Below are 16,147 nucleotides of genomic sequence, written 5' to 3' on the forward strand. Positions count from 1 at the left end.
CTCGAGGGGTTATGGCATTCCTCATTTTACAAGTTACTTACTTGGCTAAGGCTGCTCCACCAAGCTAAGCAAACACTCCCAATCTTTTGAACTTCATGAGACTGACATTTCTGAGTCTGTTTGCAAACTGGACGCTAGAGGGCTCCCAGGGGTTAAGAATAAGGGGAAAGTTATTTGAATGAAAACTGATTCTCTACGGCATTTCTTTTTTCAGAATTTAAAACTAAAGTTTATTTTGTTAACTATTGTTTTCAAAAGCCTTATACCTCTTCAAACCATGCAGCGATCTGTTTACAAGTTTTGCTTTGCAATCAGCAGTTTTCAAGGGAGCTTTTAAAGCTGAAGTGAAATGTTTGAAATGTGGAACACTCTTGACCATGAAATATGTTCTACTTACATGCCTCAGCCTTTAAAAGTTCTTTGCATTAGAGTCAGGGATTACATTCTTCTTGGAGCCAAGCATGGGACCAGCTGTGTAAGTAAGGTTGCTTATGAGTTTCTTCTTTTTCTTTTTAATAGTGAAAAAACAGACTAGAGATGCTTTTATTTTCTTTCAGCTGACTTCAGTGGAAAGAAAAGAAATAAAAAGCAGTCAGATTTGTGTTGTGTTGTGTGTGTGTGTGTGTGTGTAACACAGAAAGAGAGAGAAATAGAATAAATGTAACTGCTTCCAAGATATATGGACATTTATGGCTTTGTATTATGCTAACAATGTAAGCTAATGGAACGTATTAATAAAGAAAAAATTGTGCCATTAGATTAAGAGAATATGTTTCTAAATTTTATTGTTAATACTTGGTGCTTGTACTTAGTTAACTCAGGACTTTAAAAATAAATGTGGTATAGTTATAGGGTTTTAAAAAACCATCTATTACTTGTCTTAAGTCATTTCTGAATTTCAAAAAGGAAAAGCCTAGGCTTGTCACATTTTAAAGCTTTTGCTTCAGAATCAGCTTAAAGACTTTAGGTACAAGTTAGAAAATACTCCTGAATTTTTGTAGCTTGTTTTCACTACTTTAAAGCGATTATCAAATCTATACATCTATCTTGTTTCCATGTTTTTAAATTTTATTTTTAAAAACATTTAGTGGTGATATTTATGAAAGGAAATGATTACTTTTTTCTGTACTTTGTAGAGGAACTGAAATGTTTGAGATTGTGACTCAGTTAACTCTGTACCCATTCATTCCCAGAAGCAAGCCGCATTTCTCCTTGGGGAGGCTGATAGTTTAAAAGGTTTGTTGTGTCAGAAACATTCTCAGCTTCATCACCAATCCTTTCCTTCCACTTCTACCCACTGGAGACCACTTAGATCCCGAAGCGGACGCGACAGCTGAAGTCAGGAAACCATGCATCACATTAGCAGGAGCCAACTGCAGAGTTTAAACTCCTTTCAACATGTGGATGCAGCAGAGAAATGACCTGTCCAGACAAGCCGGGGCAGCTCATAAACTGGTTCATCTGCTCCCTGTGCCTTCCACGGGTGCGTAAACTCTGGAGCAGCCGGCGTCCAAGGACCCGGAGAAACCTTCTGCTGGGCACTGCCTGCGCCATCTACCTGGGCTTCCTGGTGAGCCAGGTGGGGAGGGCCTCTCTCCAGCACGGACAGGCAGCCGAGAAGGGGCCACATCGCAGTCGCCACGCCACCGAGGCACCCTTCCCTGAGATACCCCTGGATGGTACCCTGGCCCCTCCTGAGTCCCAGGGCAATGGGACCACCCTGCAGCCCAATGTGGTGTACATTACCCTACGCTCCAAGCGCAGCAAGCCTGCCAATATTCGCGGCACCGTGAAGCCCAAGCGCAGGAAAAAGCATGCAGTGGCATCGGCTGCCCCAGGGCTGGAAGCTTTGGTCGGACCATCCCCTCAGCCTCAGGAAGCTGATGCTGGAGCACTTAGGGATGCTCAGGGAGGAAACCTGGCCAAGATTGGAGAGCGACCCTGGAGGTTGGTGCGGGGTCCAGGAGTGCGAGCGGGGGGTCCAGACTTCCTGCAGCCCAAGGCCAGGGAGAGCAACATTAGGATCTACAGCGAGAGCGCCCCCTCCTGGCTGAGCAAAGATGACATCCGAAGAATGCGACTCTTGGCGGACAGCACAGTGGCAGGGCTCCGGCCCGTGTCCTCCAAGAGCGGTGCCCGCTTGCTGGTGCTGGAGGGGGGTGCACCTGGCGCTGTGCCCCGCTGCGGCCCTAGCCCCTGTGGGCTTCTCAAGCAGCCCTTGGACATGAGTGAGGTGTTTGCCTTCCACCTAGACAGGATCCTGGGGCTCAACAGGACCCTGCCGTCTGTGAGCAGGAAAGCAGAGTTCATCCAAGGTAACAGATTCATGTGCTTCATTATTTGCAGCTGTTGGGGATTCGGGTTCATTTTCTCTTTTTCTAAATGATTTTTCTCCACCCACGTTTCACATTTGGACAGCAGCAGCAGCAGCAGCCTTTCTTTCCATGCGCTTGGCATTCTGTATTTTCCCAGCCCGGGAGGATATGAGAGTTCCAGGGAAATGCTGTATTGGACATGCAAGAGTAAGCCCATACTGTATAATCTTTGCTCTCCATTTCCCTCTGCTGCACTTCCCAGTGGCTTATTAAATCTAATTAAAGCCAATGGCAGTTTACGTGATGAGGAGAGGAAGCTAGGCTGGAGGCAAAGAACTTGCTGTCAGGCATACTATTAAATAGGTTACTATGGGAGGAAGCAGGAGTTTTTAAAAGTAATGGGGAAGCAGGTTATTTTTCTGGAGCAGATGGAATCTTCTTAAGAGGCACGGAGCCAGACCATGTTAGGTTCAACCCCTTGCTTCCCCACCCCCAGTGGATTTAACCCCTTTATTTAACAAATAAAAAGAATGAGACAAAAATAGACGATTTGTTCAGTATGTATACTAACTAGCTGTGTGGTTTTATCAAGCCCATCACGATGGTCCATTGAGCCTGTCTTTCAAGAGTCTTTCTTCTTGGGTGACAAACATTTTGGCAGGTTCTAACACATGTAGCCAGTTACTGCAATTGCCAACAAAAAGGTTGGTCTGTGATCATGCCCATGCCCTATAAAGGATATTCTCTGAATATTAAAGCTATTCCAGGGTTTGAATACAAAGTACAGTGAATCAGTGGCTTGTGTTTGAATGCAGAATGATGCCAGAGTTTACAACTTTGAATCTAGACTGGCCCAAGAGGCTAAAACATACCCCAAAGAGATTATAAGCTCAAAGGATACTTACTTTCTTCATGTTACCATGAAATTTAGCATTTCAGTGAGGTTCCCAGGGAGCCTGGAATGGAATGGATTACAACCTCTGGGAGTGGCTGAGACCCAAACTGCATTTTGAATGGCTTTAGCATTGTAATTTCATTTTAGAATGGATGCTTCTTGAAGTACCAGTGATTTACTTAGAAAAATCGGACATTCCTTAAAGATCGTGGTTCTTGTCTAGGTGCTCCAGATTCACAGGTATGTTTTGATGTTTCAAGTTTACAAAGCAGTCCACCACAATTATGCCAAAGTAAGAAACCCTCTCAAACATTTAATCTAATGTTGATAAAAATGAATTTTTATTCGGTGCCTACAAATTGCTAAGGATTACACAAATTGATTCATGTGTGTTGGCTCCTAGAGTTCTCATAACAATGCTATGAGGTAGGGACTATTATTATTTCCATTTAGTAGATGAGAAAATTGAGGCTTTTTGAGGCAAAGTAATTGGCCTCAACTCCACAGCTAGTGAGTGGCTAAGCTGGGTTTTGACTGTAGGCCCAGCAAACTTCAGAACATAACTTCTTAGCCTCTGGACTTATGTGAATATGTAACTTATTATCCAAACTGGAACTCTGTGGGTGAAAGGAGATGCTGGTGGGCATTGGGACAGCAGGCGCACAGCGGCTGTTCTGGGCAGAGTAGGGCGCAGGATCCCCCTTGTTATGCTATATTGCCATTTATTTTCATGTCATAAAGGCCCAGAGAAGAGAAGATGAACTCCTGGGTGCATCCTGAGGCAGGGTTCTCTGATAGTCTTTTGAGCCTCCTTTACATGCTCTTTGATAGAAGTTTGTAGAATACAGTAGCAGCTAAGAGCCTGGGCCCTCGAGTTGGACTAACTAGGTTTGACCTTACCAACCATATTTGACCTTTCCAATATGCCTTGGAAACGTTACTGTGTCTCTTTATGCCTCAGTTTCCTCAGCTGTAAAATGACAATACTGCCTACCATATGAGATTGTTGTTAGTTAATACATGGAAAACACTTAGAACCAGTATTTAGCACAAGGTAAACCTTCAATAAATATTGGTTATTATTATTATACCAAGTACATGAGGTACCAAGTTCATTGAATTCCTCACGTAACCTCCAAGTCTCGTATATTATTTCCTTAGGTGCTCGGACTGTGACTAAAACTGCTCAAATACACTTTTGTAATCACAATTTCTCTTAGATATTTAGTTCTTTGCTCTGAATTTCCGGCATCTTTGAGAATAAAAATTCAATTTAAAGGAGGGGTTTATAATCTCAATATAGCCTGGATAGTTCTCTCTCCGTTCATGTGGGAGTGGTAATGGAAATAAACTAATAGGTTATACTAATATGACTCGATTTAATGAATTAAATCCTCAAGATTATATCCCAGACAACATTGTCTCTTTGATACCTTCGTCTACTTAGTCATTTAGAGTCGCAAAGTCAGGACAGTGGCTTCAGGAGCTTATGAAATCATTTCCATATAGTTACGCACACTCTACACAATATAATTCTACTCAAACAGACTGTAATAGTGATGCAAAGTACACAAATAGAATACTTCCGGTCATGGTATGGACAGTGTTAGGTTCTCAGTATCTCTACTCATCCACCCATTTCTAGTCTTTTCCTCTCTGTGTCTGTCTTCCCTGATTTCCACAGAAGTGTGTAGCTTTCTTCGTGGCCCCTCTTATTCTGTTGGTCAAAGCTTGGCTTTATTTGAGCCTCTCGGCCCACTCAGGGAGGCAGCACATCTTATCTAGTTACCCAGCATTTTTTTTCAGCTTACTCTATATCATTACATTATATAATGCGTATTTGCATTATAATCATTTCTTTAATCATCTGTTCCTTCTTATTACTATCTGGGTCTGCAAAGGCAAGGACACTTCCTGTTCTCTTTAGAATTGCGTTTCTGGATCTTAGTGGAGAGTCTGGCCCATAATAGGTACTCAATAAATATTTTGAATGAATGCAGGAATGCATCTGTTGCTTGTTCCTTGTATTCGAAACATAAATCTATACTGGAAACCACCAGCTTCTAATACTTAGGACACATAGTAACATTTTTAGTCTTCAGCCCAGGCTGGGCTTTCTCCTGGAGGATCTCTTAAAGAATTCATTGTGGAAGTAATGAAAAATGTTTTTGGCAGCCTCCTTACAATGCAAATAAAATGTTTGGAGGGCTTATTTTTGTGAGGATTATCAATATAGTATGTTGGCATCACACTCTAGTGTAATTTGTTAATGAGTTTTCTGCAGGAGGAACAATAGATTTAATTTAGGTATATGTTTCTCTGATGATCTGGCTTGGTCTAGGAGTAGATCTTTTAATATTTGAGAGAGTGAGGAGCCAGCAAAGACTGTAAGTAATCTGCCCTAAATGTTGTTTCTGTTCTTACCTTTGATTAGTGTTTACAAAAAGAAATTTAGAACTGGCACCGAGAAAGTGGGTAGTCTCTACTGCAGGTTGAATTTAGATATCTGATTTGTCTTAGTTATTTTTTTAAATAATTTTATGCAGTAGACTTTTTAAAACCTCAATTTAAAGGTGAAAGAAAGGCAAGAAGATTGCTCAAGGTCATGTAATGAGTTAGCTATCCAGCAAAATTTTTTGTCTTCTAACTTCCAAGTCTTTTTCTCTTTTCATAAACCTGCTTCCCTCAACAAATCCTTTAAGGGGCCCTAAGGTACATCTTCTTTATCACCACAGCCTACTAGGAAATTTAGTTATTTAATGTAATGAAATAGATGACTTACACACTGATGCATAGATAGAGCTATGGGAACCTCTTTTTTTCTCACAAGGAGACAAAGCAACATTAACCATAGCTAAGAGTGATTGAATTTTCCTAGATATATATATCAGGCTCTGTTCTAAGTACTGTGCTTGCATTATTTCATTAATTCCTCATACAAATTCATATAGACCCTGGGGACTCTGTGACAAACATTTAACAAATACGGAAATTGAGGCCCAGAGTAATTATAAAATGGATATATGACATGCAAAGGGAGACGTAAAAAGAATCAAATGCTGTGATTTGAGTGATCTGCTTGCCCCAGCCTTTCAGATAAAACTCTCTGTTGATTCAGTCAAAAGACAAAGAGTTCCAATTATAAAGCTTATCTTTAGGATTTTTCTAAATTGGTAAAACTGGTGTGGGTGATCCAATCAGCTAACTCAGGTTAGTCTGAGACAAGATCTTGACTGTGTGATTGATGGGTTTTAGATGATTCTTCTAATACAAAAGGATGTGTGAAATTAGTGGACTTGCTGGTATTGTACTTTTTAACAGACTATTTTCTGACAGGTTATGCTCCAAGATATGCTAGAAAGTAAGAAGGGTGCACTTGAGGAAGGGCAAGATAGTGATTAAGTAGGCAGAGCCAGCAGTGTGCTACAGTATCAGATCCAGCAGTTCTCACTGGAGCAGATTTTCATCCTACATGTGTTTGTGTAGGAAGTCTTACAATGAATGAAAATACAGCATCAAAGGGCCTTAAAATATTTGTGTGCAATAATGAAGTATTTTTCAATTGTGATAAAGAATCTAGTGTTATGCATCAGCTGGTACTTATACTGTATTTGTTGTGTATTGTCTATTATACCACCTAACAATTTTACACCACAGATAATACTCTTATTTTAAATAAAGGATTCCTGAGACTCAGTGAGCTTGTAAAATTTGCCCTAAGTCGCCTACTAGTGAGCAATGAAATTGGAATTGTGCCCAATTCTGCCTCTGACACTGAAGTTTCCTCATGTTGCTTCTGTTAACCTATACTACCTCTCAATGTAACTTAATACAATTATAGGATAATGTCAAAAATGTGCAAATTTTATCATGATGGTTTCCGATTTTGCCACTATACCAACATTTCTATTTAATTTTTTTTCAATTCAATAATCTAACACTGATAATATTTTTACTCAAGTGCAGTATTGATGTATCATTTTGAACACTGCTACAAGATTTTTTAATGCAATCCAAGGTCCCAGTGCTTACCAGATTTTCTTGTTTACCATAAACAATCACATGTGTATCGATGTGACTGAACATATTTGTTTTCTGCCAAGATGTCCTTGCAAGAGTCTCAAATTATTATAAAAGTCATCAGATACTGTGTGGTGCTGCTACATTTTGATAGTTAAAAAAATGAAAATATCCTAAAGTATTTATCTAGGATTAGACAAAGCAGACTATGTCCATATAAAAAGCAAGAGAATAAAAAAAGATAAAAGCCCACACCTTTCTGTGATCTTTGATTTAGCAGCTTTGCCAGAGCTTGCCCTGTAGTCTGCCCAGTAATGTGAATGAATCTCAAGGGACACCACTTTGGTAGCATTTAAGCATTGTACTATTTTTCATGCCCAGCATGGAAAATGCATTATGTATGCCTTATTTTTAGGATGCTGCTTTATTGCCACAGAGCTGTCAGACTGAATTAAGGTAGCCTAGTTCCAGGAATTCTGTATGTCAAGGCTGCTTAGATGACAAACTGCAGGCACCCAACAAACTTCCATTTAAATTCATTGTAGATCCCAAGTTGCTCACTGTTTTCCAACTTGTATTGCCTCTTCGTATTATAAAGTAGGAGAAATATATTGTGTATTTTGCACCCTCTTTTCAAGTCTATGCAAGCAGCACTGTGAGTTCTGGGCGAATGTGCAGTTGCCAAGGCAGAGGGATGGCAGCTTTGAATTTCATATTGTTTCAGGCTCTCAGGTAAGGACAGAGTCATTTTGCAGGGAATGTGGAGAATAACACAGATGTCCCCACAACTTGGAGACATACTGGCTTCCACATCCTAGAAATTGTTGACATATAGGCAAACTTTCTGAAAATATTTATTTAGAAATATATAATCATGTTTTATTGTTTTAAAAGTTGGCTTGAAAGTATATTGTGTTCTTCCTCAGAAAAGCCTTAAGTCTATTTCCTTATGAATCAAATTGAGCTGGTCAGCTTAATACATTCATTCATCAGTGAACAAAAGTTTACTGAGCCTCAGTTCTAAGCAGCGCTGTACTCCAGTGTCCTCTTGTTTGCTCACTACATAACTTCATAGGCAAACGGGGAACCGGGCAACCTTCGCTGTGCTTCTGTAATTTGTCCCTTGGTCCCACACACAGCTGGGATAAAAGGGGCCATGAATGGTTGCCACAGTACTCTCAGTGTAAGAGATGCATGTTCCTTAACTCCATGCAATCTATTGTCTTCTATAGGATCACATTTATTTTTTCTTCCTTTAACAGGTATTTATTGAGCACCTGCTATGTGCTAGCCAATAGTCTAGTCACTGGGGCTGCATCAGTGAACAAAACAGTCAGGAATCATCCCTGCTCTCTTGGAGCTGACAGTAGAGGGCCATGTGTAAGTTCAGTGTTCTGAAGAAATCTTACTGCCACTGACGTGAGGATTGAGTGAGCACCTCCCCAAACTCAAGGCCATGGCTTCTTCAGTGGAAGTGAATCTGCTGCTGTCTCTGAGTTAATGTAAGGACCACACAGGTGCAAGGGAGTTAAATAGTTCTTCCTACTTAAGTTAAAGAAGAATTATTACAGGTTCAGTCCAATTTGATTGTAGTCAGTTCAATTCAATGGCATTTTTATGTGTGAAGCACTGTCCTAGGTACTAGGGAAAAGTGGTACAGTTTGCAATTCATATAGCTTTGTGTTTGGAGGTGTGGACAGGCAATGTAGACTCCTTGCAAGTGAATCCTGATTTGGCCACTTGCTAGCTACATGACATGGGATAAGTTACTTAATCTTTTTATACTTTATATTTTATTAGTATAATAGGGATGATGATAACATTACTTACCTTAGAGTTGTCATGAGAATTAAGAGAATCAGTCTGTATAAAGTATAACATTGCTTGACACATACTAACACTCTTTTTTTCCCCGAGATGCAGTCTTGCTCTGTCACCCAGATTGGAGTGCAGTGGTGCAATCTTGGCTCATTGCAACCTCCACTTCCTGGTTTCAAGCAATTCTCTTGCCTCAGCCTCCCGAGTAGTTGGGATTACAGGTGCCTGTCACCATGCCTGGCCAGTTATTGTATTTTTTAGTAGAGATGGGGTTTCACTATGTTGGCCAGTCTGGTCTCAAACTCCTGACCTCATGATCTGCCCACCATGGCTTCCTAAAGTGCTGGGATTATAGGTATGCGCCACCGCGCCAGGCTAACACTTTTTCATGCCGTTGCTAAGCTGATGTAGCTCGTTGTGTTTTGTTTCTTTAGATTTTCTTAGTTGGTTTATCTAGATTGATGTTTACTTGAGTAGAATAAATGGACATCTAAAATTTTCATTTAAAGAAAGACCTTGGAGCTTATAGTGGATAATAACAAGATCTCTTATTTGTGGAGTGCTAGGCAGTTTACGTTCATTATCTTATTAAATGTCACAACAGTCCCATATATCAGATGTTCTTGTACTGATTACCTGAGGGGAAACTGAGGCTGAAAGAATAATATATGTCCACTAAAAGCCCACGGGTAGCATGTAGTAGGGCTGGGATACACACATGGGTCAGGAGGACTCCTAGCCTCATTCCTCAGAGCTGTGCCTTACTGCCTCCTGCTGTCCCTTCACATCATGTGTGAGCCTCCAATGACTGCAGCCTTGGGCTTTCCCAGCTAATCATACATCCAGATTCTAACCGACTTTTCCCATTGCCTTATCATCTGATTCCTGAATGTAGCCATGAAGCCTTACTGTTCCCCTTCTCATGATAGTGATCTGGGGTCAGAAAAAGAGAGGCAGTAGTGTTCCACCACCCCCATTTTCATTGTCCCAGTGTATTAGAGGTGCATGGGAGCAGAGAGTTGAGCACGAGCTGGACAGAATGAGGGCATTAAAACCTCTGCACATCCCTGGCTCTATTTCTCAAGTTTTTCTCTAATCCTTCCCAATTCATGTAGAGTGAAGACAGTGAAATTATAGCTTACTAGGATGTCACCCCAGACAAATTTTTTATTTTGGGTTCATGGACCATTCCTTAGGATCTAATTGCTATACGTGAACATTGGGGGATTCTGAAAAAATGCATTTAGAAGTTTCCAGTGCTTGCTTTGCTCTAAACATTGAATCAAAAGTTGGAGATCTAGGGCCGGGCACAGTGGCTCTTGCCTGTAATCCTAGCACTTTGGGAGGCCGAGGTGGACAGATCACCTGAGGTCGGGTGTTTGAGACCAGCCTGACCAACATGGAGAAACCCCTTCTCTACTAAAAATACAAAATTAGCCGGGCGTGGTGGCACATGCCTATAATCCCAGCTACTCAGGAGGCTGAGACAGGAGAATTGCTTCAACCCAGGAAATGCAGGTTGTGGTGAGCCAAGATGGTGCCATTACATTCCAGCCTGGGCAGCAAGAGTGAAATTCCTTCTCAAAAAAAAAAAAAAAGTTGGAGATCCAGAGGACAAAGAGGTAGTCTCTGTTCCTCAGAGCTCTCAGATTGGAAGGCAGGAGACAGTTAAGCAAACCTACCTTACAAAAAGCATATGATAACAACGTCAATGGAGGTATTTTTAGGAAGCCCTGTAGGCACAGAGAGGGAGAATTTAGCTTAGAATGTGTATGTAGGGGGTTGAGTAGGGAAATTATAAATACTTTTGGAAGAGGTAATGCCAGAACTGGTTCTTAAAAGTCACTGTGGGTTGTGTGAGAGATGGGATGGGTGCAGAAAGTATAGAGAGAATAGACTATGGAAAAATGTGTGAAAGCAGAGAGTGTTCAGGAAATTGCAAATAGTTCTGAAAAACAGCAGATTACCATTTGGGGGCAAGATGTGAGTTAAGCTGTGGTAAGTGCAGAGTAGGTGTGTTTTATATCATGTGTGGAGCATGGACTTTATCTTTAAGAAAGTAGGGAGCCACTAAAGGGTTTGAAGAAGGTGAGTGATGACATGGGTTTTGCACTGTAAGAACTAAGAAGGTCATGATTCAGGTCAGGAATTCATGGCTCCTTTAACTGGACTAACAAATGCTAGATTGCCGAGGACTGAGTCACCCTGATGTGACCAAGACTTCATCTGCAAAATGTGATTGTAGAGTCTGGCACGGTGACCACATCATCACCACCCTCTGAAGTCAATTTTGATTCCTGTTTTTTAAAATGGAATATTGAGACAGGAAGAGTGTCGGAGTTTCCATTCATACACCAGAAGTCCAGGGCAGCCCTAGAAAGCAGAAGTTCCTGCCCATTAGTCAGAACAAAGAGGAATGCTTTGTTTTCACAGGAGAACTGGCAATTTAGATTGTTTAGGTAGTTGGTGATGAATGAAGTCACAAGACATTCGCCTTTCCTGCTTCCTTGACTTCACACCTAGATAACTCCTGAGGAAGTATGGAGATTATTTCAACTCTGTTTGGCCTAGAGAAAACAAGCTATGAAGTAAAAAACAGTTAGATAAATAAATATATGAAATGTATTCTGAATCACTCAGAGACCTATTATTTAATTTAATTTAAGTTAAAAATAATAATTATGTATATTTATGGGCACAATGTGATGCTTTGATATATGTTTACAATGTAGAATTATTAAATTAGGCTAATTAAAAAATCCATCACCTTACATTTTTTAAAATGAAAATTGAAATTAATTTATTTTTTAGGCTCCTTCATAGGATCATCTTTTTTTTTTTTTTGGTAAAACATTGTAAATACACTTTTTAGTGATTTTGATATATACGATGTATTTTATTTATTATAGTCACCATTCTGTGCATTAGATCACTAAAACTTATCCCTAGTGTTAAGTGAAACTTTGTACCTCTTAATCAACACTGTTTCCCATCTAACCCCCTTTCCCAGACTCTGATAGCCACCATTCTACTCTCTACTTTTTGAGTTCAACTTTTTTAGATTCCACATATAATTGAGGTCATGCAGTATTTGTCTTTATGTACCTGGATCATTTTGTTTAAAATAGTGTCGTCCAGGTTCATCCATGTTGTCACAAATGACAGGATTTCTCCCTTTTTAAAGTTATGAATAATAGTATTCACAATTTTTTAGGTGAATTATTTTTTAAGATTGAAGAAGAGTATGCCATTGTATATATGTAACATAACACATTTTCTGTATCCATTTTCTGATGATGGACACCTAGGTTACTTCCATATCTTCCCTATTATAAATAGCGCTGCAGTGTAATCCCAGCACTTTGGGAGGCTGAGGCAGGGGGATCATGAGGTCAAGAGATCGAGACCATCCTGGCCAACATGGTGAATCCCCATCTCTATTAAACATACAAAAATTAGCTGGGTGTGGTAGCGTGTGCCTGTAGTCCAAGCTATTTGGGAGGCTGAGGCAAGAGAATCGCTTGAACCCAGGAGGTGGAGGTTGCAGTGAGCCAAGATCACACCACTGCTCCAGCCTGGGCGACAGAGTGAGACTCTGTCTCAAAAAAAAAAAAAAAAAAGATAGTGCTGCAGTGAACATAGGAGGCAGACATCTCTTCGGCATACAGATTCAACTCCTTTGGATAGATACCCAGAAGCAGGATTACTGGATAGTGTGATAATTCTATTTTTAGTTTCCTGAGAAATTTCCATACTGTTTTCCATCATGGCTGTATTAATGCACGTTCCGACCAGCAGTCCTAAGGCTTCCCTTTCTCTCACCAACACTTGTAATCTTTTGTCTTTTTGATGATAGCCCTTCTAGGAGGGGTGAAGTCCTATCTTACTGTGGTTTTAAGTTGATTTAGGACAAGTCTCTAGGTCCAGGACTTCTTTGGCCATATAAAATCTATTTGTATGGAATCTATAGACGCCTACCTCCCCACCTACTGTTTTTAAAAATTATGAAAACCTTATGGAGGTTTGTTTCTTATTGCATTAAAGTTTTCCTTCAATGCGTTGTTGACGTTGCAATGCAGTGCAGCCAGAATTTGTTTCCCATAACAAAGATGCCACTCAAGTTTGACTGGCCTTTGTTTTCTTCAGTGGGTATTGTAGAGTTGTTTTTATTGAAGGACTCTGAGCTGTACTGTCACTTCCTTTTTATCTTGTTCACCAAGAGTCTTGGAACATGGCCCGTGCAAGAGAAAGAACTTTTGATTTCAGAGCTCAAGACATCTTTTTTCTTAGTTTTACTCAGTGACAAATGCACACAGTCATTCACAGCCCCACCCAACATGCTTAGCATTCACCTATAGTTCCACAAATCCACTCATCCAGTGCTTAGCGTGAAGGGCATTTAATAAATCGAGACAAAGAAGATTGTGTAAAGCACTCATTCTAAGTGACTTTTCATGTTCATCTTCTCAGTAGAATGTCTTCTTTGTGCTTTTGAATAAAAAACGACTTGGGAGAGCATCAAAATTCAGGGGAAATATTCAGATTTCAGAAAAAAAAGCAGCTTTCCTGGCGAGTCTCATTTTTTAAGACAGCTATATAACCTGTAATTCACATGAACACCCACATATCTTTTAAAACCCGCTTTCTCACCACTGTGACAGAATTTTATCTCTTCACTATTGAGATTTCTCTGGAGAGTCCAGTACTGCATCATTTTGACAAACCTGAATGTGGAGAGATGAATGCTTCTCATTTCTGAAACACTTCAGGGTAAGTTGCTTTAACCAGTTTCCCGTTTTCAGAGGTGATTTTTCTGTCATCTCTTCAAATCCATCAAGGTTCATTTAATTCTTTCAAAAGCCATATGTTTAAAAAAAAGTGGAAATCTCCTCACAGTAGCACTCATTGCTCTGGGACCTCGAGTTATGCTGACCACTGTTATTACCTGTAAGGGCCACACACGCGTATCTGTAGCAGGAAGGCCTGTCTGTGGAAAGGAACCACAGCCCTCTGTGACTCAGTCTAAGTCTTACTGCTCACCATGCTTTCTTCTTGTTCTCTGGAAATCCCCTTTCCTAAGGCACACTGATTTCTAGCAGGGCAGGAAAGAATGTCTTTATGCGACAGTTGGCATTCAAAATATTTTGCTGAGGGAAAATGGATGGATAGGGAGAAAAACATAGGCTATTAATTGAAAACCAATTACACTTATCAGCTGAACACTGTCTTTGGCTGTTTGAGAATGGGTTTTTAATGATTAGTATAGAAAATGTATCATTCCAAAAATCTGATGATCTAAAATAGAGAAATGGTGACTGACATACAGTATACTTATAAACTAAATTAGGGGTTAATGCATAGCCTGTGGGCCAGAAATGGCTTACTGCCGGTTTTTATTTTTGTGAACTAAAAATGGTCTCTATAATTTTAAATGATTGAAAAAAAACAAAAGATTAGTAATATTGCTATTACCCTTGAGAGACTCATGTGAAATTTCAGTTTTTGCATACATAATAAAATGTTAATGGAATAGTTACGACCACTTGCTTATATATTGTCCACGACTACTTTTGTGCTACGACGGAGTTGAACTGTTGCATAGTTGAATAGTTGTGGTATTTTAGGCCCTCAAAGCCTAAAATATTTACTATCTGCCCTTTATAAAATTTGCTGATCACTGGGCTAGATTATTGCATTACAGTTAAAGTGGTACTATTTAAAAATAATTTTTAAAATACTTATAATATTTAGTGAAATAATTATGACAAATTCTACATATAAGATGATCCCAAATAGCTTTTTTTCTTTGCATAATTTTTGCCTCTTTCTCCTGGTAGAAATGTAAGCTCCACGAAAGCAAAAAACTTCGCATTTATCTAATTATGTATCTATTATATCTGCAGCTTCAGTTTCTAGAACAGTGCTTAGTGCACAGTAAATGCTCAAGAAATAGTAAAGGTCAGTTGAAGCCTGATGAATGATGTGATTATGTAATATATATGTAGTAGTCATCAGAGCAAAACCTTTCTGGGGCATGCGTTTATGTTAGGTACCATGCTGGGAATTTTAGATGCACAATCTGATTTCTTCCTAACAAGGTACATTATTGCTCCCATTTTACAGATGAGAAAAACAAGGTTTAAAAAGGTTACATAACTTCTCTAACGTTACAAAGCTAAGACATAATGTGACCAGAATTCTGTTGGATTCCAGAGACAGAGCTCTAACCATAAGTTATACTCTTTAAAAGAAAAATTCTAAAAGTAATTTACCTATTCAGGTAAGAAAGAAAGGGATAGAAAAATACTGGAGGTAAATATACAAATAACAGAACCAACTACTGGGAGATGAGGTTATAGGTGATTTTTATTTTCTTAGCTATACATTTTTATGTTTTTCTATATTTCATAAAATGAATGGGTTTACCTTTAATTAGTTTTACAGTAAGAAACAGTGTTTCTAAGGGAAGAAAAACAGCTCAGCAGGTTTCAATTTGTTTAAGTAGATCATTTCCATATTTCTCCAAAGGCATTGTATGAATTGCTGAGGAAACTGCTGTCCATCTGACTTGTATATTAATTTGTACTGAAGTTCACTGTTAGATTTCAACTCCCTTTGAATGCTTTCTAGCCCTGAGCATGCAAAGTGCTTTTTGTATGTGTATAACTTTGGTTCAAAGACACTGGTAGAGCTTCTTGGTGTTTATTTTTAGACGCCTGAAGTACACATCTTTGGAGACTGTGCGTGTGTTTTCTATTCCTGTTTGGTTATATTGGCCCAGTGCTGTCTTCCACCGTAGGGTGGACTACTTTTACCTGGAATTCATTCTTTTAAATTAAATTGGCATAGTATTTGGAATATACACATTTAAAATTACTTATGTCTAAGAAGATAATTAGGTCCCAGAAACCCCAAATCATTTACTAAGGTAAAAAGAAATTGGAAGGAGAGAGAGAAGGCTACAAATGGAGTTCTTTTGTATGGCTCACATTTCTTTCTCTATTCTTCTCTTAATTTTGCAGCAATGATTGTGGCATATTTTCCATAATCCAAAAGACTTTCCACATACCCTGGCCTACATTGCAAGGCTAAAGTGGGA

General features: G+C 39.5%; 1 protein-coding gene across 5 annotated transcripts in view; it reads left to right on the forward strand.

The window, feature by feature from the left end:
* The window catches only part of GASK1B (golgi associated kinase 1B), a 51,997-nt gene that overhangs the window by 259 nt on the left and 35,591 nt on the right, over positions 1-16,147 (forward strand). The window contains exons 1-2 of one of the 5 annotated variants that reach the window (XM_032248570.1): positions 82-475; positions 1,194-2,315. In XM_032248570.1, coding sequence (XP_032104461.1) covers positions 1,418-2,315 — 898 coding nt within the window. In that variant the 5' untranslated portion in view covers positions 82-475; positions 1,194-1,417. Of the gene's footprint in view, positions 1-81; positions 480-1,136; positions 2,316-16,147 lie in introns of those variants that run through there. The other 4 variants (XM_032248574.1, XM_032248573.1, XM_032248572.1 and 1 more) reach the window with 4 other exon arrangements.

This window comes from Sapajus apella, unplaced genomic scaffold, assembly GCF_009761245.1.
Source record: "Sapajus apella isolate SASKATOON/1434 unplaced genomic scaffold, GSC_monkey_1.0 scaffold67, whole genome shotgun sequence".
Taxonomy (NCBI): Eukaryota; Metazoa; Chordata; class Mammalia; order Primates; family Cebidae; genus Sapajus; species Sapajus apella.